The sequence below is a fragment of the Aspergillus ochraceoroseus genome, assembly GCF_002846915.1.
Source record: "Aspergillus ochraceoroseus IBT 24754 chromosome Unknown P175scaffold_5, whole genome shotgun sequence".
Taxonomy (NCBI): Eukaryota; Fungi; Ascomycota; class Eurotiomycetes; order Eurotiales; family Aspergillaceae; genus Aspergillus; species Aspergillus ochraceoroseus.
In genome coordinates this window covers 1,812,910-1,840,064 of record NW_024468480.1, presented here as the reverse complement: position 1 = coordinate 1,840,064, position 27,155 = coordinate 1,812,910, and the positions used below count along the sequence as shown (strand labels likewise).

The window sequence follows — 27,155 nt, the reverse complement described above, 5'->3', positions numbered from 1 at the left end:
CCATTGTCTCCCTCTTAAAAATCGTTGGTGGTTGTGGTGTTCCCGCCACCTTTTCGCAGAACCACCAGATATCCTCTCTCGAACCCCACGGCCCCTCTGATTCTTTCTGGTTCAACAGCCACCAGCGTGTTCTCTGCTACGTATTTATTTGATTTTATTTTATCACCAAGAAGAAGAAGAAGCAGCAGCAGGAAAGAGGATCCGTCCAGTTCCTTGGAACCGACCACTGTGTTCTCGCGTGGATAATCCAAGTCTGTGTCCTCCAACCTCAGGGGGCGGGGAGAAATCGAGTAAAGTCTTTTTCATTCTGTGGTAACTCTAGACTCGACGGCAAAAGGAGAGTAAGAGGGAACTTAGACAAGAAATTATTAAACAGGAACAGCAGCTTTCTTTCTGTCAACGTGATTGCATATCATCATTCTATTCTTTTACACCCACACTCTCTCTCACCTCCACCATCACCTTCATTTTCACTCTCTTTCTGACAGTCTTTCTTTAATTCTTTCAAGCAATACTTACTCTCTTTGTTCGTAACCTTCCTCTAGGTTACCACTATAGTCACTCTCTTGTCTCTTGTCTTTGTTCTTTATCTATCAGTTGGGTTATATTGGATGGTGATCTGTCGATTCCCGTTTCCCTAACTTGATCCTATTCTCGACAACGATCGTGGTCAAATCTCTCCGATCATTTCCTGCAGCGATTCCACTGGCCCAATTGCAATTCGAGATATCATGAAGGTATGTGGATGTGTCTGTGTGCACTGAATCACATTCAGTTCTCAAACATTCTATATTCTATACCCCTCGTTTCGTGTCACTTTTTTTTTTCCCTCGTCCCGCCCTCGTTAATCTCGATTGTCGCTTGTTCCGAAACGAAAGGAAATTGGCCCAAAAATTTCCCATCCATTGCTCTGCGTGGTTGTTTTACTGGTGCTTGTTTCTATTGCTCTTATGATAACGACAAGAATTTTTATTATTATTCCCAACTGGGTGGCATGGTCTTGGTTATTTTTATTCTCGTTTCATTTGATCGAGATTATTAGTCTCACATTACTATTCTTATTCTGAGCCCACTAACTTCCATCGCTTTAGGCTATTCGACGCTCTCTCAAAGGGGAGAAAGATCCCAAACCCCACCACCACCATCTCTCGATTACCCCCAAATCCGCCATTGCGATTCTACCTCCAAAGAAGGTGTGTGTGTTTTTTTTCTTCCCCCCTTTCCTATTTCCTATTTTCTTCCTTTTACGTCTTTTTTTTTTTTTTTTTTTTTTTTTTCTCTCCTGTCTTCGTGTTCGTATTTCCCTCTGTTGGCCTCCCTAATCCATTCCGTTCCTTTCGCTTCCGTCGCTTTTTTCCTTCTCTTCCTCTCCTTAAGCGTTAGTCCGATCGTTGCTCTTGGCACACAGTTATTAACTACATCCCTGTTCCCGCGCGCGCAGGTCATCAAAGCCCTCTACGACTACCAACCGGAACCAGGGAACACGCAGGAATTGGCATTCAGCAAGGGGGACTTTTTTCACGTCATCAGCAGGGAGGACGATTTGGATTGGTACGAGGCGTGTAATCCCCTTATCCCTAGTGCCAGGGGGTTGGTTCCTGTATCCTTCTTTGAAGTCATCGGCAAGAACCAAAGAGACAGCAGCGGCTCGATCGACCTTCTTAAAAAGAACCAGTCCCACGACTCTGGCTTTGCCGACAGGGCTACTTCCTCAGGCTCTGAATTTGGCTCAAACGGTTCTAAATCTTATCAATCACACCCCGCATTCCCTAGAATGTCCACGCTGGGAAAGGCCGCGGGTGGAGCGGCCATGGTCTATGGCGTGGTGCAATACGACTTCCAGGCTGAACGACCGGACGAGCTCGATGCCAAAGCAGGGGAGGCGATTATCGTCATCGCCCAATCGAATCCGGAATGGTTTGTCGCCAAACCCATCCGTCGCCTCGGCGGACCCGGCCTTATCCCCGTCGCATTTATCGAACTGCGCGACTTGCAAACCGGACAAGCTGTGACTGATCCACTCGAGGCTGTGAAGCGTGCTGGTATTCCCAAGGTGGAGGAATGGAAAAAGATGACGGCAGAATATAAGAACAGCAGTATTACGCTGGGTAAGATTGATTCCACCGCCTCGATGCAGTCCGTTACGTCGGGTATGGACAAGATGTCGATGAGCCGACAGAGCACGGACCAAATCAGCCAGAATGGCCAGCCTTATGTGAGCCTTCCCCTCTGAATTTGTGATGTATGGTGACAGCGCTCTAATGTTTCTTGTCCGGTTGACAGGCCTACCACAATCGTAATGTTAGCAAAGGATCCCTTTCTCAGCAGGTCTCACCCCAACCACACCAAAGCTACCATCAACCCCTCGTCGCTCCTGTTGTCGCCTCGATCCCACGTTACTGTTTCGACAACGATAAATACTGGTACATTATTGAAGCGAAGATGGAAGACGGTCGCTGCTGGGAGCTATCACGATACTATCACGACTTTTACGATTTTCAGATCGCTCTGTTGACCCAATTTGAAGATGAGGCAGGCAATCGAGGCCGGCCCCGAACCTTGCCATTTATGCCCGGTCCAGTGACCCACGTTACCGATGCCATTTCCAACGGCCGACGACAGAACTTGGATGAATACATCAAAAAGCTGATATCCATGCCCCCTCACATCTCCCGCTGCAGTCTCGTCCGTCAACTATTTGCCCCTCGTCCCGGCGACTTTGAAATTGACCCTAGCGCCTTTGGAGAAGACGCTCGATTCTCGGGGGGTTCTCAGCACTCATCCGGTCATGAAATCTCGCCTAGCGCATCGCGCCAGTCATCGCAACCGCAAATGAATGGCCCGTCGCATCAGCGGTCGCAGCCGTCCGTATCTCTCCCCAATGGAAACCCTCCCCCAATGAACCGCCAGGCTAGCTCGATTACGCAAGTCTCGGCCACCTCCAGCACTGGTGCGATGAAAGTCAAGGTCTACTTCCAGGACGATCTGATCGCCATTCGCGTTTCTAGCGATATCAATCTCCAGCAACTCAAGGAAAAGCTCCTAGATCGCCTAAAGATCAACGACGAAATCGCGGTGCAATACAGGGACGAGCAGTCTGGCAACTACTTCGACCTTAGCAGTGACCATGACCTCGATACGGCGATTCAACGAAACCCCAAACTCACCCTTCATGTCGGCCTTGCATAGAAGTTTTTTTGGTTTTTTTTTTTTGTTTTTTTTTTTTTTACGATAGATTTTGTTTTTGCCCATTAGTTTTATGTTTCTTTTTAACCTCTCTCGCTCCTTGGTTTCCTTTGTGAGTTTGATCTCCGCGGCTTCCGCCAATTTTTCTTTTGTTTAGGTGTCCATGGTGTCACGGTGTTCTGGATTTCTTTGGCTCCGAGTCCCATGGGTGTATTTGTTGATTCACGAGGTTGATGGGATATCAAGAATGAGATGTCTGAAATGTTGATGCAATTATGTATATTTGTCTTTTCTTTTTCTTTTCCCTTATCTTGTTTCTTCATACCCTTTCACATAGTTTGATGCACAGTCGATCCGTCACCTGTACATAACTCTTGACCTGCATATACATCTCATGTTCCGTATTCCTCACCGACCACTGGACTCTTTAAATCATAATAGTACTCAAGACCTGCTGGTTCCTGAGAGACGGCGTACAAGAACCAGAAGGGAATCTGGGGTTTCGCCCCCATTGCCGGATCCCGAGTCACATGACCGTGTCTCGGGAAAAATAACGGTCCTTTTTCGCCTTCACCCGCGCTGGGCCAAAATCCAAGGGCCAGAAACCGGACGGATTTTGGGGTTGGACATCGGTTGTTGCTCATTCAGTACATATCTAACATTCCTTCTTTTTTTTTTTTTTTTTTTTTTTACATATCCACCTGTTACTTCCGTCTACCTGCTCTGGGCCGAGAGCACTCTCTGAAATCGTTTTGCTCATTCGCGATTTTCCCCCGCGTTCCCTCCGCCGACACCAACAATACGAGCGGCCGGCCGACGTACAATCGCCGTTGACGACGACGCTCATTCGTACCTGGATAACTACCTGATAAAATCGACCCGGATTAGGACATATTCGTTCTCGAGAATAACCTCCCCCGCATCTGCAATCAATCTAGATGCCAATGCGAGGCTCCTCGTCCGGCAGGCTTTGTGCGGGCCATTTCGGAATTGTGCCGAGGACCAGGAGAACGGCCCTCGTGCGACCTGTCGCTCTTCGAACTGCACGTCCTGCTTATATTACGGAATACAGGAGGAGTTTCCACCGCTGCCGGTCGAGACCGAGTCCCAATCTTGGAGGATATGGATATCTGCGCAGACAAGATCGGTCGAATGTCCGATGCGGTGTACGGGTCACTCCGGCCGTGAGGCGGTTTGCGGCGACTAGCTCTGCCGTGCAAATTAAGCCCGAGGAGAGTGATAGCACGCCGGGAGAAGAAGTGTGGGGTCCTTTGTCGGAGTATGAGGTGAGGGTGCAGCAGGGTCGGCTGAGGGATGATCCTTATCAAAGGCGTGAGTTTGCTTGCTTCTCAGTTCCGGAATTTCCGACCCAAGAGCTAATACGTACCATGTGCAGAAATCATTGAGCAGCTACAAGATCTGTATGTGCGTTTGAAGTTGTATCATGCTCCTCCGGTCGTCCATCCCAGCGTCGAGTCTCTGGAGCGCACCCCGAAAAAGTCTTTCTTCGGGTCGTTGTTCTCTAAAGCCCCAGCAAAGTCGGAGTTCACTATTCCCGAGAATCTCCCGAGGGGCTTGTATATGTATGGCGATGTTGGTTGCGGGAAGACAATGCTGATGGATCTGTTTTATGAGACGCTGCCGCCGAATATCACGTCCAAGTCTCGGATCCATTTCCACAACTTCATGCAGGATGTACATAAGCGGATGCATGTGGTGAAGATGCGGTACGGAAATGACTTTGATGCGTTGCCGTTGGTTGCAGCGGATATTGCGGAGAAGTCAAGTGTGTTTTGTTTTGACGAGTTTCAGTGTACGGATGTTGCGGACGCAATGATTCTGCGGAGGTATGTTTGCTTTCGTTCCCTAACTTACCAACCGAATGTCTTGCCTAACTGTATACTACTAGACTTCTTGAATTGCTCATGTCGCACGGCGTGGTCCTAATCACCACCTCGAACCGGCATCCCGACGATCTATACAAAAACGGCATCCAACGCGAGTCCTTCATCCCATGCATCAATCTCCTGAAGGCCCAGCTTGACGTGATCAACCTCAACTCGCCCACCGACTACCGTAAAATCCCCCGCCCCCCATCGGGAGTCTACCACCACCCGCTCGGCCCAGAGGCAGAACAACACGCCCAGAAATGGTTCGACTTCCTCGGCGACCCGATCAATGATCCTCCCCACCCAGCCACCCAGGAAGTCTGGGGCCGTAAGATCCAAGTCCCCTGTGCAAGCGGGAAGGCCGCGAAATTCAGCTTCCAGCAGCTGATCGGTTCCGCCACCGGCGCAGCCGACTATCTCGAACTAGTCCGCAACTACGATGCTTTTATCATTACCGATGTCCCAGGCATGGACCTGACGCAGCGCGATCTCGCCAGACGATTCATCACTTTCATCGATGCCGTTTACGAAAGCCGAGTACGCTTCTCTCTCTCTCTCTCTCTCTCTCTCTCTCTTTCCCTATCCCTAACCAAAAAAAAAAAAAAAAAAAAAAAAAAACTACAATGCTAATGGAATACTTGAAAACCAACCAGGCAAAACTAGTCCTCACCACTGCTGTCCCCCTCCCAAACCTCTTCATCCCCGAATCGGAAGTCAAACCCTCCGCGGATGACAAAGGCAATCATCAAACGGATATCTCCGACTCCATGCGCATGATGATGGATGACCTCGGTCTCTCGATGAAAGCCCTCAAGACAAGCTCCCTCTTCAGCGGCGACGAGGAACGCTTTGCCTTTGCGCGGGCGCTGTCCCGGCTCTCCGAAATGGGGAGCAAGCAGTGGGTTGAGCGCGGGCTGGGCGTAGGAATGAATCCCGAGAACGGGAAAAGTGAGCATGATGCTTGGATGAAGGCACGGAGCCGGTGGAGTGAGGACAATATGTAACCGTCAGCTTTTCTTTTCTTTTTTTTTTTTTTTTTCTTTTTTCTTTGTTTCTTGGGTCTATATATATATATATACCATAGCATTGTTGCGTACGGACTACGGAGTACATTATTATGTATATAGACTTACTTACTGGGTTCATTTTCATTTCTACTTGAGCCACGCACGGACCGTGTAGTTTCGAAATCACTTCTTAAATATACTAGTTATACAATAACTAGTTAACTATACAATTTTTATCATAGTTACAATCAATCAATCTTCCAATCCAAGTATAAACTAAATACTATACTACGTAGTAGATCTACCCAAAGAACAACAATGAGAAATGAAACCAAGATATATTCATAGCTTCTGATAATAATTGGTCCATCTTCGGGAAGAAAGACACGGCGGATAGAGTATATATCTATCCCTCCCTCACGCCCATTACTCCAAACACACACCGTGGGATATCACCGCTTATTTACGAGATCTATTGAAATGGATGGCTCCGAGGTAGGATCACAAGCAGGCAGGTAGATCTCGACCGGAGGAGGGTTCGTGATATGTTTGTTGTGCCTAGAAGCAGTGATGTGATGTGATGTGACGTGATGTGCATTTTCAGCTAAATCTAACAAGCATGTAGCTATTCTCCGGCTACCTGGAAGCTATTTCTGGTGTAAATGGAGCTGTTGGCCTGATTCGAACACATATTAACCTTGGTGGATGGGATGATATGTCAAATTTGCCTGGAAAGAAAGAAAGAATTGCGTAGCGGAACAGGGAGGGCTGCTGGAGAGCGCCCCCCCGGGTCCAAGATTGGAAAGGAAAGCAAGGGATTTAGCGATCAATTGATTTGGCAAGCTTCTCGGCTGTGGACGAAGGTGCCGCTTTAGTATAGAAGTCTCGACATGTATGATAATGGGTTGCTTGGGATTCTCTCCGTCATCGAGCAATGGGCAGGTACTACTAGTAGGTTAGTAGCACCGCATGTGATACGAAACGGGTAATGGTAGGAAATAGTAGCAGGTTTCCACGCATAGCAGCAGAAGAGATTCTTCTAGACTGTATTTATGCTCTCGTCAGTTATCCTGGAGAATGCCCTTGTGCATGGCATGGCCTTGAAGTTTTGTTCATTATCCCGCATTCCGGCCAAGTTGTACACCGACAAAGTAATTTCCCCTTGCATCAACGAAGAGATTAAGGAGAAAACAAATCATCCGTCAAGACTCAGCCTCCCATCTGGAATTAAAAAAAAACAACTCCCAAGGCAGGCGAGAAAGTGCCTGCGTTGTTGGTTGTCGTTCCAGATAGGGCAGAGCAATGCAGCTCCGTATATCGCGCTCCCAGCGCTTGATAGCAGCAATTACCATCGCTTCGGCCTTCTTTCTGGTGGAAATTTCAAGTAAACATTCTACTCTCGGCCCGCGCCCCCTGCCCCTGATCATATTTGCTGAACTGCAAGATAGTTGGTTTTTATACTCATTCCCTTGCCTTGGTGGCCGATGCCTTCCATTATGTAGGTATGTTTCAGATCGCTGCGGTGATATACTGACATGTTCAGCTTAACGACCTCGTCGGGTTTATTGTCGCTTTTGTCGCGCACAGGGTTAGTCGTTTTCCTATTAATTAAACCCGTCATATGAATAGACGCTGACATGCGGACGCGGTTCTTAGTTATCCACACGCAATGATTCTCCTCAAGCCCTCTCTTTCGGTTGGCAGCGAGCCCAAGTGTTGGGGGCGTTCTTTAATGGGAGCCTGCTCTTCGCGCTGGGTATTAGCATCATGTTACAGTCTATTGAGCGCTTCATCACACTGCATCGTCAGTTCATAATTTCTGCTTGAGCTTTTGGATACTCATATATGGCCCAGGTGTCGAGAACCCAAAACTCATGTTCATAATCGGGTCCATTGGCCTGGGCCTTAACATCATCTGTCTTTCATTTCTTCACGGTATTCTCCTTTGCGAAGCCTTAGAACTAGGAGAGTTACTAAGCCGTCGGCAGAGCATCATCATGATCATCATCATGATCATAGCCACGAGCCGGTCGTAGAATCAGAGCCTCCAAGGGAAATTGTTCCAGATATTGAGCAGCACAATGGGTCCGAAATTTGTCAAGAGGTTGGAGCATATCCCCAGAGTTTTAAGGGTCAGCGGCTAACATCTGCATCGCAGCATCCTGATCACAGGCATCTCACCTCAGAAACAAAATCCTTCCATGGTGGCCACGACATGGGTATGATGGGAGTCTTGCTTCACGTCCTTGGCGATGCGGCCAACAACCTTGGAGTGATGATCGCCGCACTGGTCATCTGGTTGACTCGGTATGAGGGAAGATACTATGCAGATCCCGCAACCAGTCTAGGTATTGCGGTGATGATTCTGCTCTCCTCTCTTCCGCTAGGTACTTCTATTTCTTTGGTCTAGCACCATTGCCGTGCATAAACTGATCACCTTAGTTCAACAATCCGGCCTCATCTTGCTGGAAAGTGCCCCAAAAGGAGTTAATATCACTGATGTAAAACATGACCTTGAAAAGGTACGCAATACAGATTCATAGCATCTGCCCCCAATATTAAGACTGTCTAGGTTCCTGGTGTTTTGGCCGTCCACGAATTGCATATTTGGCGTCTTAACCAGAACAAGGTTCTCGCATCAGTGCATGTTGCTATCCTAGATCACTCGGCATCTTGCTTTTCAAGGCTTGCCAAGGTTATTCAAGAGTGCTTTCACGCATACGGAATTCACTCCATCACAATTCAACCGGAAATCGTCAGCGTCGGGCCTATTCAGGGGGAAATGAAGGAGCTTGAAATGAAAGACAATTACCCCGAGATATGTCAGCTTGGATGTAGAATGGTATGTAAAGAGCTCACCTGTTGCGGATGAAATTGAAATTGACATGATGTTGGATAGGATGGTGGAAACTGCTGTTAGGCGTGCCCGTCATGTGATATAAAAATATACATACTCTTTGTCTCCTCTTGATGCCTCCATCCATCCTCAATATATATATATATATATATATATATATGACTTGAGCTTCTGCCCTGCATCTAACATCTATTATCTTAACCTTTGCCGAGGAGTCATGATGCCCGCGGAAATTTTCCTGATGAATAAGAGTATCCTAGTGACTAGTACTCTTCTAACGCTGACTGCCTGCATTCTACTCCGAATGGAGTAAAATCTACGTCTGTGATGCAAACATGGGGTACTGCGTTAATTTTTTTATTGGTCTACGCTCTATCTGAAGTGACGAGCCTTGTAAGTTGTGGTTGCTGTTCCAAGTTCTTTCCCTACCATGCTAAATATGGCACCACAGGGGGTATAAATACAGCCGTCCTGTCATCAACGATGAAGGATTTGGGACCCTGACACTCTCTTCCTGTAAAAACGTCAAAGGCCTATCCTATCGGATCCCACACCATGTCCGCCTACTGGCAAGTTCAAGCTCGCAAAGCTCAGGATATTCTCCAACAGTCTATCCCAAAGCAATGGCTCATACCTACCGACAAACTTCCCTCGGCAGACGAGCTTCATGTAGAGGACTTTCCGCACAAGAGTGGACTCCTCACTGAAAGAGAACTTAATATTACGGAAACGTCCGCCACATCTCTTGTCAAGGATATGGGAGAGGGAAAACTCAGTGCCGAGGAGGTGGTGGTAGCCTTCCTGAAAAGGGCTGTTATAGGCCATCAGTTGGTATGTTGGGGACAGCAACTGATCAGGCTATTTTTCTCTGCTACTAACAGGTGCCAGCTTAACTTCGCCACAGAATTCATGGCTGAAAAAGCCATTGCGAGAGCTAAGGAGCTAGACAGGCACTATAAAGAGACTGGGAAATTGATAGGTCCTCTGGTACGATAACTAAGAGATTCCCAATAATCTTACTAACACAATCGTCGGTGAAACTAAACTCCTATAGCACGGAGTCCCGATTAGTGTCAAGGAACACATTGGAATCAAAGGGCTAACATTGCATGGAGGTTACGCTGCTTGGTATGTCCTTCTAGTCCGTAAGATACGAGGTATTCACTGATTGGTTCTTAGGGTTGACGATATTGCAGCAGACGATGCCATTCTTCTCCAATATCTCGGGAAAGCTGGTGCAGTCTTCCATGTCCGAACCAATCAGCCACAATCTCTCATGGTACCGTCCATCTTAACCTTTAGACGAGCGACGGTCTAGAAAGAAGACTAACGATAACAGCATCTCTGCTGCAGCAACAACCTTACTGGGACTACTTTAAACCCCTACAACCGAAAGCTGAGCCCCGGAGGCTCTTCTGGTGGGGAGGGGGCGTCTATGGCATTCAAATGTGCACCTCTAGGAATCGGAACAGATATTGGCGGCTCGATCCGAGCCCCAGCGGCATTCTGTGGTGCTTATGGTTTCCTTCCAACAGCACGACGAAACCCTTGTATTGGGATAAAGGCCCCCTCGCTTGGAAATGAGTCTATTCTAGGTGCTATTGGCCCACTTGCGAGTCAATCAATTGAAGATCTTAACTTATTCCAGCGTGCGGTTATTGACCAGGAGCCTTGGGACATAGATATATCACTGGCACCAGTCCCTTGGAGAAGAGTGAAGCCAACTAAGGAGATGACAATCGGAATTATGTGGGATGATGGGTATGTTTGCAAATCTGTTTCCCACCCCAGTCAATGTGGCTGATAAGAATAGGTGTGTCCGCCCGCACCCTCCCGTGACCCGAGCTCTAAAGCACGCACAGGAGAAACTTCAAACAGCTGGGATCAAAGTTGTTGACTGGGAGCCATACAAACATGCTCACGGTTGGGAGATAGTTGTAAGTGCAATCTGACTAATATATGCAATATATAACTAGAGGTATCAGTGCATATTGTACTCACAAAATACAGTCTTCTCTCTATTTCCCTGATGCAGCCGCCAGTCAACGAGCCATCCTTGCACAGGCTGGGGAACCGATTTTACCTCTCACCGAATGGGCCCTTCAATATGGTCCCAAAACTCCTTTGACTGTACGCGAGAATTGGGAGCTTAACTTGCAGCGCGAAGTATATCGATCTGAATACCACGCCCTTATGAAGTCCCGCGGAGTTGACTTTGTTTTATGCCCCTCGTATGTTGGTGTTGCACCGGTATTGGGTGAACCCCACTACTGGAATTACACCGCGATTTGGAACATCCTTGATCAGCCTGCTGCAGTCTTCCCGAGTGGATTAACTGTAGATCCAGCATTGGATGCAGTGCCAGAATATCAACCTCGAAGTGCAGTTGATGAACGTGAGTGGAAGAACTATGCCCCCGAGAGATACGCAGGAGCTCCCATCGGGCTGCAGCTAGCTGGAAAGCACTTCAAGGACGAAGAAACCCTGGCCGCTGCCGAGTTGGTATCAAATATAGTGCTCGGAAAGGAGAATGCATGACTTCAATAACGACGTTGTAATCTCAAACCCATATCCGTGCTAGATAGAGTTATTATTAGGTTGAAATCAGATTCCGAATGTGAGCTGTTGCAACGAAGGTAAAACTATTCCTATTCTGGAAGGCCGCGGCGTGTTCCTCCAACATGCATTACGTCAGCCAAATCAAGGTCACCGTCCTCAACGCCTGCTTTTCGCTCCCAAGATTCCTACTGCCTTCGTTCTCTTGCAAATGGCGTGGAAATGCCGATAGAGCCTCTCCTAGATGTTTTTCAAGGCTCTGGATTTAACCACCGCACTCCGTCCCTCTCTGTTGCCCGATGAGACTTTGCTCTTTGTCCAGGATGCGGTGGGGTTGTATGAGGGGTCAGTATCGTCCGTTGTTGCTGTTTCGCTCAATTCAGAACTATCCTTCCTGTCCTGGTTCCATCTGTATTCTACTTTGAGATTATTGCGCTGATCCTCGGGTTAACTATATCGGATAGCAAATATAAGGTCGCCAACTATCAAAACGGCCATGCTTACCTGACGTCACACCGAGTCTGTTACGTCGCCGTGGACGAACCACGGAAGTACTCGGTTGGGATTGACCTAAAAGAGATTGATAGAGCGGAGTATCAAGTATGGTAGTTTAATATACCACAGGATTCCCATGCTTACTTGAACCAGGCAGGTTTCTTGAAGTCCTCCGCGAAGATCACCATATACCCCAAACCCCCGAAGAACCAAGATAGATCGAAAAGCGCTGGCGCAAGCCCATCCCCGTCACTACCTTCCAAAGCTAGTTCACAGTCCCCTCTCCCTCAGGCGTCAACACCGCAATATACCCCGCCGCTCCCAAAGCCATTGAATGCAACTTGGATTTGTCCTATATGCTCCTTCTCCAACCCAGTGCCTTCCAACTTTGACCCCTCTACGGCTACTCATTCGACTCCAATCCCACCGTGTCTCGCATGTGGTATAAAGCCCCCATTCACAACCATCCTTAAGGCTGCTATCGCCGCTGCAGCTAGCCGTAAAGGTTCTTCGACAAATTTGGGAGGCAGCCAGCTGGGACAGGAGTCACAAACTCAGGGTAATGGGCATAAAAACAGTTCAAGCCAGAAAGTTGGCACATCGATACCATGTCCTCGATGCACCTTTGTGAACCACCCTTACCTTCTCGATTGTGAGATATGCGGCGCTTCCTTATCGGCTGCGAGCGAGCTGAGCCCCTCCATCGATCAGAGTAGATCGGAATCTCCGGCGCCGATTTTTGAGGAAGGAAATATTCGCAACACTCAAGTCAGCGAGAGTATAAAACTTTCCTTTAGAGGAGGCGGAGAGAAACCTTTCCTAGAGAGGCTCAAGGGCGCGCTGATCCAAAGGAAATGGCTGCTCTACGATGCGCCACCTGTACCACAACAACCCTCGCAGTCCCAGATGACCTCGTCACCTGGCTTAACGCTGGCTGCACCTTCTGGTGTCATTGCACCTGCCCAGACCCGATCACCTGGGGTTGGTATTGCCGGTCTAGAGCGGCGAGGGCTTGAAGCACGTCGAAATAACGAATTCGTTATTGGAAATGCATTCGAGGACCTCGAAGCGCTTATGGCCTCAGCAAAGCAAATTGTCGCGCTCGCCGAGACACTTGCAAGAGAATCCGGAATGTCCAGCGGAGAGGCCAACTCAGAAGCCAACGCAGTACTTTCTGAGTCGGCAGCGGCTCTTGGAATGGTCACCACTAAAGATATGCTCGGGTCTGGAGCTGCGAATCTTTACCTCTCGGAGCTGTCTCGAAATCTAGCGGAGTATCTTACTGACGACCGAAAGGGGGTTTTACACAAAGAGGGTGGAATTATGAGTTTGATAGACCTGTGGGCGGTATTTAACAGATCTCGAAATGGGGTAGAGCTCGTGAGCCCCTCTGACTTCCAGAGAGCTGCTGAGCTGTGGGAAAAATTAAAATTACCTGTACGCCTTCGCCGATTCAAGAGCGGTCTTCTTGTGGTTCAGAGATATGACTGGAGTGATGAAAAGACTATTCAACACCTACTAGACTGGATGACCGAGCTTCGTCGAACTCCCCCTTCCGAACCGGTCCCCTGGGATTGGCAATTATTTGGACGTCCAGTGACGGCGCAGGAGGCTGCGCAACGTTTCAAGTGGAGCGTTGGTGTCGCAGCCGAGGAACTGGAGATGGCTGAAGATAAAGGCGTTCTGTGCAGAGAGGAAGGCATTGAGGGCCTGAGATTTTGGAAAAATTACATCACATTTGATCCAGAATCGGAGGATACTGGCGGGCTTTCTCTCTCCATTCTCGACGTTTAAGACATGTATTGAATTTCATTCAACAAGTTTCTGTGTGCAAAAATATCTAAGATATTATTAAATATACAGTTGCAGATTAGAGGTATTATAGCAAGCCCTCGTGTGTCGGAAATAGAAAATACTTTCCATGACCTCTTTGGCACCCTTTTATACTCCATGATTGTTGTTCCATCTGCCACCACATTATGCTCAGGTACCAGTTTATGTATATCCTCCCAATAAAGGAAGTACCTTCTACCATAGTGCCCAGTATATAACACCATAATAAAACAGCAATTCCCACAACTGCATATAACCAGTATAGCAAGGAGGTGTTACTCTTTCCACTAGGTATCTACTTCCCAGGCCAGTACAATCTCTTCTCTGGCTTGTAAGGACTGTAAAGCTTCACAAGGCTTTGTTTCCCCCCTACTATGTGGTCTCAGGAATATTCCTCGACCCTTAAGGACTTGGGCAATGAAGGACGGTGAAGTAAAGGAACCTGAGAGTACTACTAGCTGGTACTGCTGATACTGGCCCTGACGTAGGCGGTACCTTATATATCGATGGGAAAACGACTTCAAACCCCAACTTGGTTTCATGGCAATCTTGCATCTTTGTCCCTATTTGAATATATCAGTCTAAATCCACCCTTTCATTCATTCTCTACTACGGCAGATCCAACTCGCGGTCCTGTCTGTTATCAGCCTGGGGTGTGACCTTAAGTGGCACTTGGCCACCCACCCCACCTTTGGTCAAAGCTGTTCACTCAACTATTCTAGCACTGATACAATATCACAACCACACTTTACAGCATCATGCTTCCCACGACTAGAATACGAGGATTACCAAGAACATCATCGCCAAGCAGTCTCCGGGCCCATTATTCCCCGCCCCCGCATTGCCAACGGCAATCACTTCAAAGTCGCACATTATGGGGATGTTCACGTCAGAGATACGACCAGAGACACGATTTCGACAGAGATAGATGGAGTAAGCTTGAAAAGCTCCATCGATATCACTACCCCCCAAAGCCACGCCCCAGAGCTGCTGAACGTCCTCGCCACGCCGATCCGGTATATACTGACTATCAGTCATGGAAAGATCCAGGATGGAGCTGGGGTCTTAGGTTTAAGTCTAGGGGGTTCCCAGAGTTCCATGATGAAAAAGCACATGTGCATGACTACTCGGAAGCTCAAAAGACTCGCCCCCAGGAGAGACTAGAGCGGGTTAGGAAGGACATAGATGCGGATCCGTATGGGGCTATATTTGGACGGAGACTGCAGCCGTTTGGATTAGGTGTTAAGCTCGAGAACACCTTCACGGCATTATGTCGGTCTTTTCTAGGTCTGGATAAAGCCCCGAATGCCACTGACATCGCAACGGCGGGTACGAAGCCGCATTTTTACGATGCTCCAAGCCCTAAGTCACAACGGCCAGAAAACGGACAGAGTAGTCCGGCTCAAGCTCCTCAGAGTATAAAGGAACTTACGTTTGAGTTTGATCCTATCAGTGGCCGTATGGTCCCCAAAACGTCAAACCCTTTGGACGAATCAGAGCAGATAGGAACCAAAAGTGTGTACCCGTCAGAGGCACAAGAATGCGACGCTGAGTCTGAACGGCTTGGATTCCTGTCACCAGTCGACCAAAAGGTCACTTTATCATCTCCTATGGATGTTTTAAAACCTGGGGAGCCTGTGGTCCCTGAATCTCTAGGGAAAAACGAGGGTGAGCCAGCAAATATAATTATGTCACAGGACGAATTTTCGGTTCCTGTGACAAAATCCCAGGCCAATTCCGCTACTTCACTCGACCAAAAGAAATCTTCATCCGGGGCAATTCAACTTGGGCCACCCAGGGCCGAAGATGAGGAGAAAACGGCCGAGAAGTCGACAGATATGGATGAATCGAATATACTCAGACGTGGAAAAACGTTTGATCGGGGTCAATACCTCGAATCCGGTGGTGAAACTGTGCCTGAAAAGCTAGTAGGGGAACACCAGGATCTAAATGAAGACTTTGAAAGATCAGGATTTCTTTCCAGACGAGAGAATGCTCCTTCTAAGTATCACGCGAGGGAAGATTCTGTGCAAGAAAGAAAAGACGATGATCTAGACTCATTACAAGCGAGCGATATCCGAGCTGCTTACGAGTCGATGCGGTTGAGCCACCAGTCTGAGGCGAAAGAAGAGAATCCGAGGGTTCTAATCGATTCCTCCGACCTGAGTACAGCTCCAACAAACGACACTATCAATCAAAGCAAAAGTGGCGAAGAAGGGGGCAGATTAGATGTATCTTCGGAGCCTTCATCTATCACCGCAAACCAGTTGCGTGGAGGACTCGGTTTAGGAGACACCATCCAATCGCTGCCTCAGGAGGAAACATCAACAATTCATTCCAGCATTGTGGATGCACCGACCTCAACTGAAGTATATCGAGTTTTTGCGTACGATCCATCCTCACTCCAAGTGACAGAGGCAGAAACTAGCTCCTCCCGTCAACTAAAAAAGGATATTTTACATCCAACTGAAGTACTTTCTAGCCTCAATAACCCTGCGAAGTTCCTACCTTGCCTTGACAGAATGCATGTAGGTGGATACGAGATTGTATCTGGTGGTGGAGATATTCTTGTTTTTAAAAAAGCCCTGCGATCTGGAAGCCAGGACGTGGACCGTTCCCAGACAAGGACATCTAGCCAGGAAGAGTTCATGGGAGATGAGCCTACAACTCACGCGGCATCACACCAGCATAACGGTTTAGGGCTTGGAATGCCCGCTGATCGCCCATCGTCTAACCATAGTCCCTGTGACAATACTTCTCCGAAATCAGGGCCCAGTGAACTACTGCGGAAAATGCTAGTTGGTAGTACCGCTACAGCAGCCACGGTCTATGCGATCAGTATTGTCGCTGAATACTTCCGTACTGGTGGCGAAGATGGAAGAGGAATAGATGGGTTTACCGAGTTCGAGTCTGAACGGCGCCACAGGTAGAGTGCATGGAGCTCCATGGGATATCTGCGCCTATGTAAAATAAAACGAATCTCAGCTTCTTTTTGGCTTTAAATCTTTTGGAATTCAATTGGCTATTTTTTTTTTTTTTTTTGCACTAGTTATGCCGCCATACTGACAAATGCAAATACAGCCGTTTATGCCAATCCATGAAGTAAGGCACAAAGGGTCATGCATATCAAGCTTGCAATATTTCTTCATGGCCTGCGAAGAATGATATCGGCATCGTCCTTCACTAATTCTTCATCTTGCCCATCATCCCAAACCCAGTCCCAACATGGCTGACGAAAATCCTCAAAACCACCGATACGGTCATTCGTTGACGTCCTCATAGCTTCATGTGCACACACTCGAGCCTGGTCTTCCTCTCGCTTCTTCTTCTCGATGTCTTTCAATTTCTTCTCCTCCTCCTCTACATCCTTTTGCTCTTTCGCCGCCTTCTCTGTCCCTTTCCCGTCCTCGCCCTGCGTCTCCACGTCTTCGTCATACGGATATTGCTCAAAGATATCTTGGAGGATCCCGCAGCGAGCCTGCCCACTCATAAGATACATGATGAGCCCAACAAGCAATCTCAGCGCGGCAGAAAACTCCTCCTTCACCCACAAATCGTACTCCCGGCTCCCGAAGACCTGGAAAACACGAGGGTCGGCTTCGTTCTCCGAATTCGAAAGCTGGCTCCATTCGACCTGCTCCAAGAAGCGCTCGAGGTTCGGTTTATAGTAGAACCGCTCATTCGCTTTCGAAGGCTGGGGTTGTGCGCTTTGTTGCATGGACGGGTTGTATCGGCCACACCACAGTTTCGAGGTCTTTTGGCCTGGAAAGATCGCTCGGAGAATATGTAGTCTAGAGCCGTGGAGTCCGATGAGGAACGCTTCTTGGTCTGGTATCATGTCCCCTGGAGGAGAGAGACGATACACATTAACGAGTAACTGCGCGAGCAGGAGTTTGAACTTTCCCTCTAGAGCCGATTTGAGCGGTTGGCCTTGTTCCCTTGTCTACAAAAAGCAATGACAGAGAAGTCGTCAGTCAATTTATGTACAATGTAGCAACGCAAAAAAAAAAAAAAAAAAAAAAAAAAAAAAAAAAAAGAAAACACCACCACCACCTACCATCGACACAGGCACAACAGCCCGAGGAGTCCCCCGTTGCGGATAATAGTCCACGGAAATCGACCCCGCAGTGTACGGAGTATCGCGATGTTTTACTCGATACCCCGTCCAGTACTCGGGTTGGGAGCTCAGCAGCCGAGACCTACATATGTTATCCATATATCATCATTATCGTTTCAACAAAGGAGACGAAATACCCACCGAAGAAAAAAATACGACCGATGATCTTCAGCCTCCCTTGTGATCTGGAGCAAAGTTAGAATCTCGTCGATAAGCGCATACACAACCTGTGCTTGAGCCTTGACTGCGTCTTCGAAGCTGGTCCTCGAAGACAACAATGACGATGAAGAGAAGAAGAACGAGGAGGTATAAGACGACGACGACGACCCTCCCGCAAGCAGACAGCCCGCCTCTCCAGTACTCTCGTACAGCCCCGAGGCAAAGGCGGGAGCTCTCTTCAGCGTCCGAAAGACACCGCGAAAGCGGATATCGACCTTTGACCATTTGTTCAGGTTCACCTGGCGGCCGTCGTGCGTGGCACGGAACACCCAGGGAGAGCGTCTAACGAGATCTAGACCGGAGCAACAACACCAACATGTCAGTTCGTATTCCGGGGCATCTATCCACGTTTCAAGCAAAGCAAGCAAAGCAAGCAAAGCAAGCAAAGAAAGAAAGAAAGAAAGACAGACGAGATCGATCCGCCTTGTCAAGGTATCGGCTCGGAATGATATCTGCGTCGGCGCAGTTCAGGTAGATCTTTGCTTTGAGGCCGTGGACGTCAACCTCCACAGGGCAGGCTTCTTCTTCTTCTTCATCAGAGGTGTCGGAGCATGTCTCTTTCTCCCTGGCGGAGGGGGGAGGAGAACCAGGGATAGCTGCAGTCTCCATTGTTGCATGCTACTTTTCACACTTCCGTTGCTGAAAGCAGGGGAAGGGAGAAAAGAATAATAGGAAAAGCAGAAAGAAACCTGTTGGTGAGAGATTACTAAAAGTGAGTATTTTGTGTGTGTGTGTTGCTTGCTTGCTTGCTGCTACCTATGGGATCGGGGATATGCGGTAGTTTATGCTATGCTGTGTGGCTTTAAAGCTGGTGAATATAGTAGACTGGAGCTGGTGAAAAGATGCAAAGTGCGTGGATATCTAGGGTACTCTAGCTAGATAGTCTTTGAACAGGCCCTTTCTTTTTCATACTTGTACGTACGTAAATTCCATTTGCATAAAGAAGGTTAATTTGGTCCTATAAAATTGCAAAAAAAAAGGAAAAAAAAATAATAATAATAATATCAAAGACCATTGAGAAAGAAAGCAGGGCATAGGAAGTCTCTTGCTAATGTCGTCCACGAGAGTAGTTCAACGCTGGAAGGATAGCTCAATAACAACTGATAGATGCATAGTACTTGACAGAAGTTGTGTGAAGGATTAAGTAGTAAGTGGTAAGAAGGAGAAGAAGAAGAACTACTCCATATCAACACATTTAAAGCTGGTTTGGCTGGTACAACCTCACCACTACAGCTGATTGCAAACTGGTGTATACATAGTTATACTCTTGACTCTTAAATCTCTTATGTTGGCAAAAGGCTGAGTTTGTACTGTATAATAGATACACATCTATACATCTAATATAGAAATGTGACAGGAACTTTTTTAGAATTATTTATACAAGAGGTTAGTTAGGGCTTCAAGATAACCTGACCAACAACTACTTATAAAACCCTAATGCAGCTGTCGAAGCAAGGAGTTGGAGACAAGACCTACCCAAACTTACCTATAAGTGGAGGAGTTAAATTACAAAGTATGATATCTATTTTATACTGAGCTGAGTTCCCCTGTATTTATTGTATGAACTACTCTTTCATGCAGAATGAACCAGTTTTATAGTAATGAAATGTAGATAATATTGAGCGACTTATGTTTGTTTGTTGAGTATATTCAACAATATCTTTCCATACCACTCCGGACACCAAGAAAAAAAAAAAAAAAAACTAGGTCGAGAGAATTTGAAAACACTACCGATGCTTTTGCAAGTGGGGGTATACGATACGGTCCCCAGGCGTGAGCAGAAAATTCACACGCTTGGGAGGAGGTCGCGAGAAGAAAATAAAAGAAGACGGGGAATAATAATTAAAAAAAAAAAGGGGGGGGGGAGGGGGAGGGTCGGGTCGAAAACCGAGCATGGAAAAGGTAGTACCGGGAGCGCTGTGAGTGAAGAATAATTGAACTAGATCTGTCCTTTGATATCAACAACGCGGTGGGCTTCGGATTTCGCTTGCTCAAAAAGTTGGGCGGCTCTGCCTCCTGTAAGCAGTTTCACGATGCCATCCTTTTCTTGGAGCAGATCCTCTGCAGTATGGTCAAGGATGAACCGCGCACTCTGCTCGTCGGACTCGAATCCCAGCTCCTCGGTGATGAAACGAATTTTTACATCTGGCTTGTATCTACATCTCTAATTAGCACTGAACCAAAACCATCATGGAGTACACGACTTACGCTTTACAAATGGCGGCAAGTGCAGACAGTCGCTCACGATCCACAAACATATCCATGAGGTAAGCCCCCATGTTTGGAGTATCGAGATAAAGCTGGAAGAAGCGGTGGTAGTTTCCAAGAGCAAGGGCAGACCGCACATCCAATGCGTGTTTCACAGCATGGTTCCGCTTGTCTGCCGGGGTTAGATCCGCCAGTGCATCGTTCAAGGCCGTCCAGTTGCGAGTATGGATGAAATAGAGAATGCGATACGCTTTGAACTCGGTCGGGTGACCTCCAAGATTTTGGGCGTACAGAGCTCGCAGCTGCGTCTGGCACTGATTATACTCACCAAGATCGCCTCTCTCCAGAGCAATACGGGCGTGTATTTCATAGACATTGACGGTAAACTCGTTCCTGATGTGCTGCACTGTCAAATCCTGCCGCAATGACTTAAACTGATCACAAATATAGCCATAGTTGTTGTCCCTTTTCCATTTCTTCTTGAGTAGGTCTAACGTTTTCATGAGAACCGGAAGTGGACGGACCGTATCCGGTTTCGGTGCAGACGTCAACCGGAAGTAGTTCTTCTCCAGGTTTTGGCATGTTCCAACCACAGGACCAGAGGGCGGGCCAGGGGTAGGGGATTCACCGCGAGATGACGGAGAAGACGCATAACCAGACCGCGGATCCTCGAACCGTTTCTTTCGCATTTCCAGATTAGCTTTGGACTTACTTGAATTCTTGAAATCTATCCGTTGTCGCTTGTCAGTTGGGGAATAAGAGATTCGATCTTCAAAAGCATTTTGTTTGTTAGTTTGTCTCCACGGCGGGTAGCTGTTCGTATCCGTTTGATACTCAGCCGACTTCCTCTTCCGCGATAACTCCTCGGCTGCGGTCTCATGCTTTGGTGCATGAGCAGCAAATGGTGCTCCCCAGTTGGATGCCTCTGGGTTAGCCAGAACACGAGTTTTATCGTTCTGTACCATGATCTGAGGCAAAGGCAGAGATTCCCAGTCGATTTTCCCCAACGTGTCACTCTGTGCTGCGTCTGTTATAATCGCCCTTAATTTCAACTCCATTTCTTTCCTGGCGACACCGGATATCTGATTCTCAGGAGCAAAACTTCTTTGTACATACATGCGCACAGGGGCTGGCCACTCCAATCGTTTGCGAGGTGCTGAGCTATCTGGTTCTGGTGCTGGTGCTGGCTGCGATGAAGCGGATGTAGAGGCTGGGGTGGAGCTTGCTGGTGTTGGCTGTGCAAGGCTACGTCGTGCTTGAACTGGTATATACGCTGGAGTGGCTGGTATTGGAGTTAGCACCAACTTGCTTCATGTTTGTAGAAAAAAGGGGGTCTTGCCATGATTTTGGTATACAGGAGCAGTGGCAGTTGCTGACGCGGTAACGCGCCAGGGTGGTATTCCAGAACTCATTTTGAATTAAGACTAAGCTGATAAGAACGTGAAGATTGAAAGAAAAAGAAATAGCGGAAAAGAAAAGAAAGAGGGGACGGAGAGCAGGTAGTTGAGGTGATTGGGAGACGCGGTCTGAGAGAAAGCTACGGGTGGTCAGGACAGAGAAAACGGTCGAAGGATCGGTTCTACAGGCCAAAAAGGGTCGGGCAATATATGAATATGAATAACAAAGGGCATAGAGAACCGAAGAGGAAGAGGAGGGGTGGTTGATTTGAGGTGGAAACCGTAGTGATGATTTGATGCGAGGTTGAGAAGATACTCGCTTATGGTGGCGGAGAGTATTTTCTTGCTGCGTAGTTGGATGCTTTGACTTGCCGTATGGTTCAAAATGAGCTTAGTCATTTGATAGTAGGCCTTTAGTTAACCGCCGGAAATACGATGTTCCCGTAGCGGCCGCTGCTGGACAGTTCCTAATTTGAGTACAATATCTACAAATGCATAAGATGGATATACGGAGTAGATCCATCATCAACCCCAGTCAATCCATTAGTATCAGTAATTCATGAGCATTGCTACATATCTGTCCATAAATAAATAAATACATTTGTCCATTAATAATCCATTGCATTCCATTCCATTCCATCCATCCATCCATCAATCATATCATGGCAATATTTGCATCATAAAGAAGAAGAAAAAAAAGGCGCGGGGAGGGTAACTAAAAGCAAGACATTCAACACAAAAAAGGGGGAATACAAAGGGCATACACAAAAAGAAGCGAGAAAATGAAAAAAAAAGAGGTCGTCACTTCTTCCAGAACATGGCTCTTTGGAAATTCCTCTGCATAGACCATTTCGCCTCATGCAATTTATCCGTCATATTCAAGCCTTTGCTACCGTACGACAAGGTCGAATTCGTGCCCATGGCGCTAGCAGCAGCGCGATCATTTGCGTGGGCGAGATTTCCAGCGTCGAATTTGGTCTTGCCCTCGACGATCTTCTGGATCACATACAGAATCGCGTAGGTAGTTGAGCCAACGGCGCGAATAAAGGCGAGCCCAGCGACAGACCACAGCACAATAGCTAGGTAGATGTTGGTACTATTTGAGTCGACGCCGTAGACCTCAGACACGGCCATGGCGAGAATGAGGTTGGCAACCATCCAGACGGAGACCATGTATGTTCTCACAGCGCGATAGTAGTCTTCCTGCTGCTGGTTTTCGGAAATGGGGGGCTCAGGGACTTCAAGGCGATCCCGGAGGTTGCGGAGTGCAGCATCGTAGCCACTATCAATGTCGAGCTGCTCTGAGGGCATTTCGACTTCGACAATCGAGCCGTTGATGATGCGCGCGGCTCCCAGATCGTTGTTGATCACGTTATCGCCTTTCGTTCCCCATGTCACGTCGTGGGTGTTACAGAACGCGTAGACTTGCAGAGTGCAGATGTAACTGGGTAAGAGCGCAAAATATTGGGCAGATGACGTGAACATATGCCATGGGTCGAGGTAGAGGAACGAGGTGAAGAAGTAGAGTCCGACGGTGGAAAGCATAGCAACCACGATATTCACGAAGAGCCCGTTGGTTACGGTCAATTTGGCACTATCTCCAGATTCATGGCCTGTTTTAGCCATGAGCTCGAGAACAATCAAATACAAGGTGCAGAATGACGTGTATATCATGATGATGCTATACACAATCATGCTAGAAAGGTACAGTTTTTTGGCTCTGAAGAGTCGTTAGCACAGTCCCCGAAGCACCAAAAACAAAGCGTAAAAATAAAGCTTACCCTTGCGGTCGATTACCCATCGAGAAAATGAATTGAAGACACATGACCAAAACACAGGCATATCTCAGCACAATGAATATGTACTTGCCCATATGATGACCGAAAGGATCAATCCTTTCATCGGAAAGTGAGCCAGCAATAAAGTAAAACGCCAGATAGAAGTTCGCCTATCGGATTCATTAGCTATTTTCCGGAAAACAAAAGGGTAACAACATACCAAGCCAAAATAAGTAAATAGCAACTGCATAAACTGATAAACCGACTCAATCTGGAGGAGAATCTTGCGCGGCAGCGAATGATCGGTTTTCCACAGTTGCTTGCCATTGACGATGGAATAAACGGCCGCAAAGAACGCACCATTCAGCCATCGCCGGCGCTGGGAAATGAATTCAGGAATAGAATCTAGGCACCGCATTAGCACAATTTCTTTTCTACAGTCCACCTGCGGAGCAAGCGCGTACCAGGAACATCAGTTTCTCCAACAGCACTCTTGACGAATCGCAAAACCCATCTCTCTTCTCTCTTCGCTACCAGTTCCCAACACAGGATACGATCCTCTGCCAGGTACATGTTGGCTGTGAAAACATCCGCATCTTTGCCATGGAGCGTTTCGCCCTTGAAGTACTGATTCAAAGGTCCGTTGCCTTCTGCATCGTTCTGCAGAGCGAAAAATCGGTATGCACTAAGTGCGCCTGGAAGCACGGTAATGTAACCGAAAACCGACTCCAACGGCTTGTCGAGAATGTTGGACATTTTGTATTCGAAGTTCTGACTTGCAACCAAAGGATTCAAAAGACCGAGCATTCCCTTTCCTTTACTAGCCTTGATTTCGCCTGCAGCGCCTGCAACGTTGGAATCTTGATCAAACGCTTTCCACAGATGGTACAGCGCGGTTGGATCAGGTTTAGTACCAACGTCCAGTAAAATGCAAATATTCGGTTGGAGAGCCCGACCAAAGGCATTAAAGAACCAACGGTGTGAATTAAGCTTCTTTTGGTTATGTTCTTTCAGACAGAAAATAACTTGGCAGGGCACGATTCCTTTCTCAGCTCCCTTGAACTTGAGGTCGGAATCAAGTGACACTTGGGTGGTATATTCATAAACGTGGGCATTTACATGCTTTTGGTTGACAATATTCTTTGCAATTCCCTCCTGGTAGACGCCCAAGGCTGCCAGCGCGTTGAGAGTTCTTGGATGGACCTTCTTACGGCCGTCGGCAATAATGCAAACCACGATCTTCTTCCATCCGTCTTTACCCCAGGTCCGAGACTTGGAACGAGAACAGAAATGGCTAATGTTCCGCATGACACCGTGCATGGTACGGGTGAAGTGGATTTCATCCTCATTGTACATCGTTACGCAGATGAATAGTTCGGTTTCACGCATTGTTCGGCCAATCTGCTGACGCAGCTTATAGCCCCTCTGCGTGAAGTCATCTGGATCGCACGTCACAGCAGTGTATCGCATATGGGTGAACTCTCGATCATCCCGACGAGGCAGGAAACTGTGCAAGATTGTGGGAATCTTACACTCCAGAATCAGTTCTCCATTAATCAGTTGAACTTCCTTTTTAGACATTTGTGCGTCTCGAACTCCCCGTCGGTTTTGTTTCTCTGGAGCTGGACCGTAGTGTAGGTTGGGATCAACCATGCTGTTGGTTTCATCATACTCTTCGTCCAAATGAACCTTTTCCATCTCCTTCTCATCAGTAATAAATGTCGATTCGGTCGTGAAAGATCTAATGCTGCCTTGTGTGTCATGTCTGGAATGCATTGTTCGGCCTCCACCGCCGAATACATCGTCCGCGTCGCCTATATCGATGCTTGTATCTTGAACGCTAGAGCCTGCCGGGCGCGAGAACAATGGGGCTGGTGGAAGAGGCCGCCTTGGGCTGCCTCCGTATCGTGAACTCGGGGTACCTGGTCGTGGACTGCCATTGAGATCTGCGCGTTCATATTGTGAACTTGCAACAGATGGGGGAGCGGGCGGTTTGGCCCAGTCAGGGCCACGAGTGGGGGACCAAGATCTTGTCGGGGAAGCTGGCCGAGAAGAAAAGTGCATATCATTCACAGCTGATGCTGCAGGCTGAGGGATGGTCGGTACATTTCTCATGCTTGATGCTGGGCGTGAAGGCGTCTCTTCCTCCTCATATTCATAATAGCTATTTTCATATCTGTTGTCCGCCCTGCCACACCGAACATTGCCATTAGCTCGAGGTCTTCTTCTGTGATAAGACATTTTCCGGATTCAAAACCACAATCTTATCAGAAGCTCCCAGTTCTTGTGCAATGAATTTTTTTTTTTTTTCTTATTTGTGACACAGAAGAGCAAGAACAAACAAGGCAACAAGGGAAATAGACTTGGGGATGTTAGGTCTATAGGGCAAACCGGAGTCCCGCCCCCGAATCCTCAACAATATTGCTAATATGACCAAGACACTTCAAACGCTTTCAAGCGCAGCTTGACGTGGTGTGACAGGCCCACATGAGGTATCGTAACCGGGGTATAGGGCAAGATACCAGATGAAATCATCGGCATGCCGTATCCAAGGAAGTGAAGGTAACCCAGATAAACAAATTCCACGTACCTATTAGTGTCGCTAAAGGAATCTCCATATTCATCATACATCGAGGAAGCTCCTGCTTCAGCATTCCTCTCTTCCTCCACCTGCGAGCTCGTTGGAAGCAAGCGCATAGTGGTTCCATTACGACGGAGTCCCATCACCATCGGAGATTCTTCGTGGTCAGAAAAGTATGAGCTATAAGCTGGCGGCTCCTCCTCGTAGTTCGCTGGCGGCGGCTGTATGCGTGAGGGTGTAGGCCTCATGACGATAGTTTGTCTACAGAACTCAAGCGGTCATGCTATCTGACGAAGGTGTTCCCGTGGATGTTCGGTAATTTCTGTCGCTTTCCGGCGAGACTGAGACAATCTCAACCTACAGGAGTTCAGCCTAAATTTCGCGGGGAATGTGTTAGTTCCGTTGCTGGGCCGTTGTCCTGCTGAAGGTAGGAAGGAAAAGAATGTGACTTACCGTCAGGACACAAATAAGCGCACCCTAGAAGGAAACGAGTAAACAAAGATGGATTCTAGGCGACCAGCAAGAATGGGCAGCAGGGTGTCCAGAATTTAGAGAGTACGGATTGCCGACAGCCAGGAATTGACGCGGGGAGTGATTCTTGTATGGAAATCCAGTGGCCACCCATAAACAAAAGACCACGAGCAACGATGTGGGTTGGCAGGAGGAACAAAGACAGAAGGAAATTGGATGGAGTAAATTTGCCTTAGCCTTCCTCTGCTCTTTGATAGTTTACCTTCATTACTGGTGCCTGGAACAATTGCAGCTAATCATCACCATGCAGCTTGCGCGGAGACGGCGGGTTGTCACCAGGGCAACAGGTATTAGTAGGAGCAGCGGGGCGACTGATTGATCTGTTCCTTGCATTTTGCTTAACCAGTCATGAATTAATTTCAATTTTCTTTTACCAGGCACTATAACATAACTGAGTGGAGAGCTCAGCGGAAATCCAAACTGATCGAATCAACCACATTACTCGTTCCATGGTAGCCTTCCGAGCCCAACTGATCCATGGATATATATTGGCGATCCTCC

General features: G+C 47.7%; 8 protein-coding genes across 8 annotated transcripts; 5 read left to right on the top strand and 3 right to left on the bottom strand.

Annotated features, from left to right (window-relative positions):
* Window positions 1-994: 994 nt before the first annotated feature.
* Window positions 995-3,189, top strand: P175DRAFT_0510182 (phosphatidylinositol-3-phosphate-binding protein BEM1; the record flags this gene model as incomplete). The annotated part of the gene is made up of 5 exons (XM_040898493.1): window positions 995-997; window positions 1,092-1,193; window positions 1,442-2,215; window positions 2,326-3,075; window positions 3,097-3,189. The coding sequence occupies 5 exons, from the start codon at window positions 995-997 to the stop codon at window positions 3,187-3,189; spliced, it is 1,722 nt and encodes a 573-aa protein (XP_040751647.1).
* A 665-nt stretch (window positions 3,190-3,854) lies between these two features.
* Window positions 3,855-6,114, top strand: P175DRAFT_0524508 (AFG1 family ATPase). Its single transcript, XM_040899372.1, has 4 exons — window positions 3,855-4,518; window positions 4,583-5,033; window positions 5,096-5,612; window positions 5,729-6,114. The coding sequence occupies exons 1-4, from the start codon at window positions 4,125-4,127 to the stop codon at window positions 6,077-6,079; spliced, it is 1,713 nt and encodes a 570-aa protein (XP_040751646.1). The 5' UTR covers window positions 3,855-4,124; the 3' UTR covers window positions 6,080-6,114.
* Window positions 6,115-7,384: 1,270 nt separating this feature from the next.
* P175DRAFT_0481417 (putative di-, tri-valent inorganic cation transporter) lies at window positions 7,385-8,954 on the top strand (the record flags this gene model as incomplete). The annotated part of the gene is made up of 8 exons (XM_040895454.1): window positions 7,385-7,466; window positions 7,531-7,580; window positions 7,626-7,670; window positions 7,739-7,886; window positions 8,071-8,141; window positions 8,205-8,469; window positions 8,525-8,604; window positions 8,655-8,954. The coding sequence occupies 8 exons, from the start codon at window positions 7,385-7,387 to the stop codon at window positions 8,952-8,954; spliced, it is 1,041 nt and encodes a 346-aa protein (XP_040751645.1).
* Window positions 8,955-9,282: 328 nt separating this feature from the next.
* P175DRAFT_0517227 (uncharacterized protein) lies at window positions 9,283-13,784 on the top strand (the record flags this gene model as incomplete). The annotated part of the gene is made up of 11 exons (XM_040898967.1): window positions 9,283-9,332; window positions 9,391-9,770; window positions 9,828-9,926; window positions 9,994-10,067; window positions 10,119-10,218; window positions 10,279-10,700; window positions 10,753-10,876; window positions 10,950-11,453; window positions 11,740-11,840; window positions 11,960-12,014; window positions 12,120-13,784. The coding sequence occupies exons 2-11, from the start codon at window positions 9,495-9,497 to the stop codon at window positions 13,782-13,784; spliced, it is 3,420 nt and encodes a 1,139-aa protein (XP_040751644.1). The 5' UTR covers window positions 9,283-9,332; window positions 9,391-9,494.
* Window positions 13,785-14,240: 456 nt separating this feature from the next.
* P175DRAFT_0558440 (uncharacterized protein) lies at window positions 14,241-16,846 on the top strand (the record flags this gene model as incomplete). The annotated part of the gene is made up of 4 exons (XM_040900841.1): window positions 14,241-14,250; window positions 14,312-14,382; window positions 14,442-14,839; window positions 14,905-16,846. 4 exons carry the CDS (start codon window positions 14,241-14,243, stop codon window positions 16,751-16,753), a joined length of 2,328 nt encoding a protein of 775 aa, XP_040751643.1. The 3' UTR covers window positions 16,754-16,846.
* A 122-nt stretch (window positions 16,847-16,968) lies between these two features.
* On the bottom strand, window positions 16,969-19,054 carry P175DRAFT_0524503 (uncharacterized protein; the record flags this gene model as incomplete). The annotated part of the gene is made up of 4 exons (XM_040899371.1): window positions 18,570-19,054; window positions 18,082-18,499; window positions 17,881-18,022; window positions 16,969-17,766 (listed from the first exon to the last, which is right to left on the bottom strand). The coding sequence occupies exons 1-4, from the start codon at window positions 18,766-18,768 to the stop codon at window positions 16,969-16,971; spliced, it is 1,557 nt and encodes a 518-aa protein (XP_040751642.1). The 5' UTR covers window positions 18,769-19,054.
* A 902-nt stretch (window positions 19,055-19,956) lies between these two features.
* On the bottom strand, window positions 19,957-22,076 carry P175DRAFT_0502403 (SAC3/GANP domain protein). The gene is made up of 3 exons (XM_040897375.1): window positions 21,707-22,076; window positions 20,368-21,649; window positions 19,957-20,315 (listed from the first exon to the last, which is right to left on the bottom strand). Exons 1-3 carry the CDS (start codon window positions 21,777-21,779, stop codon window positions 20,099-20,101), a joined length of 1,572 nt encoding a protein of 523 aa, XP_040751641.1. The 5' UTR covers window positions 21,780-22,076; the 3' UTR covers window positions 19,957-20,098.
* Window positions 22,077-22,314: 238 nt separating this feature from the next.
* On the bottom strand, window positions 22,315-26,826 carry chsB (chitin synthase class II). The gene is made up of 6 exons (XM_040897374.1): window positions 26,577-26,826; window positions 26,133-26,495; window positions 24,007-25,730; window positions 23,763-23,947; window positions 23,546-23,712; window positions 22,315-23,484 (listed from the first exon to the last, which is right to left on the bottom strand). The coding sequence occupies exons 2-6, from the start codon at window positions 26,369-26,371 to the stop codon at window positions 22,566-22,568; spliced, it is 3,234 nt and encodes a 1,077-aa protein (XP_040751640.1). The 5' UTR covers window positions 26,372-26,495; window positions 26,577-26,826; the 3' UTR covers window positions 22,315-22,565.
* Window positions 26,827-27,155: the final 329 nt, after the last annotated feature.

Bases quoted from the DNA above. Each gene is read 5' to 3' on its own strand.
- chsB (XM_040897374.1), bottom strand. From the start codon at position 26,371: ATGAGGCCTACACCCTCACGCATACAGCCGCCGCCAGCGAACTACGAG. The intron at 25,731-26,132 runs GTACGTGGAATT...TCGGTGTGGCAG, and splicing joins TCCTTTAGCGACACTAATAG to GGCGGACAACAGATATGAAA. The intron at 23,713-23,762 runs GTATGTTGTTAC...TGAATCCGATAG, and splicing joins TATTTACTTATTTTGGCTTG to GCGAACTTCTATCTGGCGTT.
- P175DRAFT_0524508 (XM_040899372.1), top strand. From the start codon at position 4,125: ATGCCAATGCGAGGCTCCTCGTCCGGCAGGCTTTGTGCGGGCCATTTC. The intron at 5,034-5,095 runs GTATGTTTGCTT...GTATACTACTAG, and splicing joins GACGCAATGATTCTGCGGAG to ACTTCTTGAATTGCTCATGT. The intron at 5,613-5,728 runs GTACGCTTCTCT...AAAACCAACCAG, and splicing joins ATGCCGTTTACGAAAGCCGA to GCAAAACTAGTCCTCACCAC.
- P175DRAFT_0502403 (XM_040897375.1), bottom strand. From the start codon at position 21,779: ATGAGTTCTGGAATACCACCCTGGCGCGTTACCGCGTCAGCAACTGCC. The intron at 21,650-21,706 runs GCAAGACCCCCT...CTCCAATACCAG, and splicing joins TCCTGTATACCAAAATCATG to CCACTCCAGCGTATATACCA. The intron at 20,316-20,367 runs GTAAGTCGTGTA...TTAGAGATGTAG, and splicing joins CTTGCCGCCATTTGTAAAGC to ATACAAGCCAGATGTAAAAA.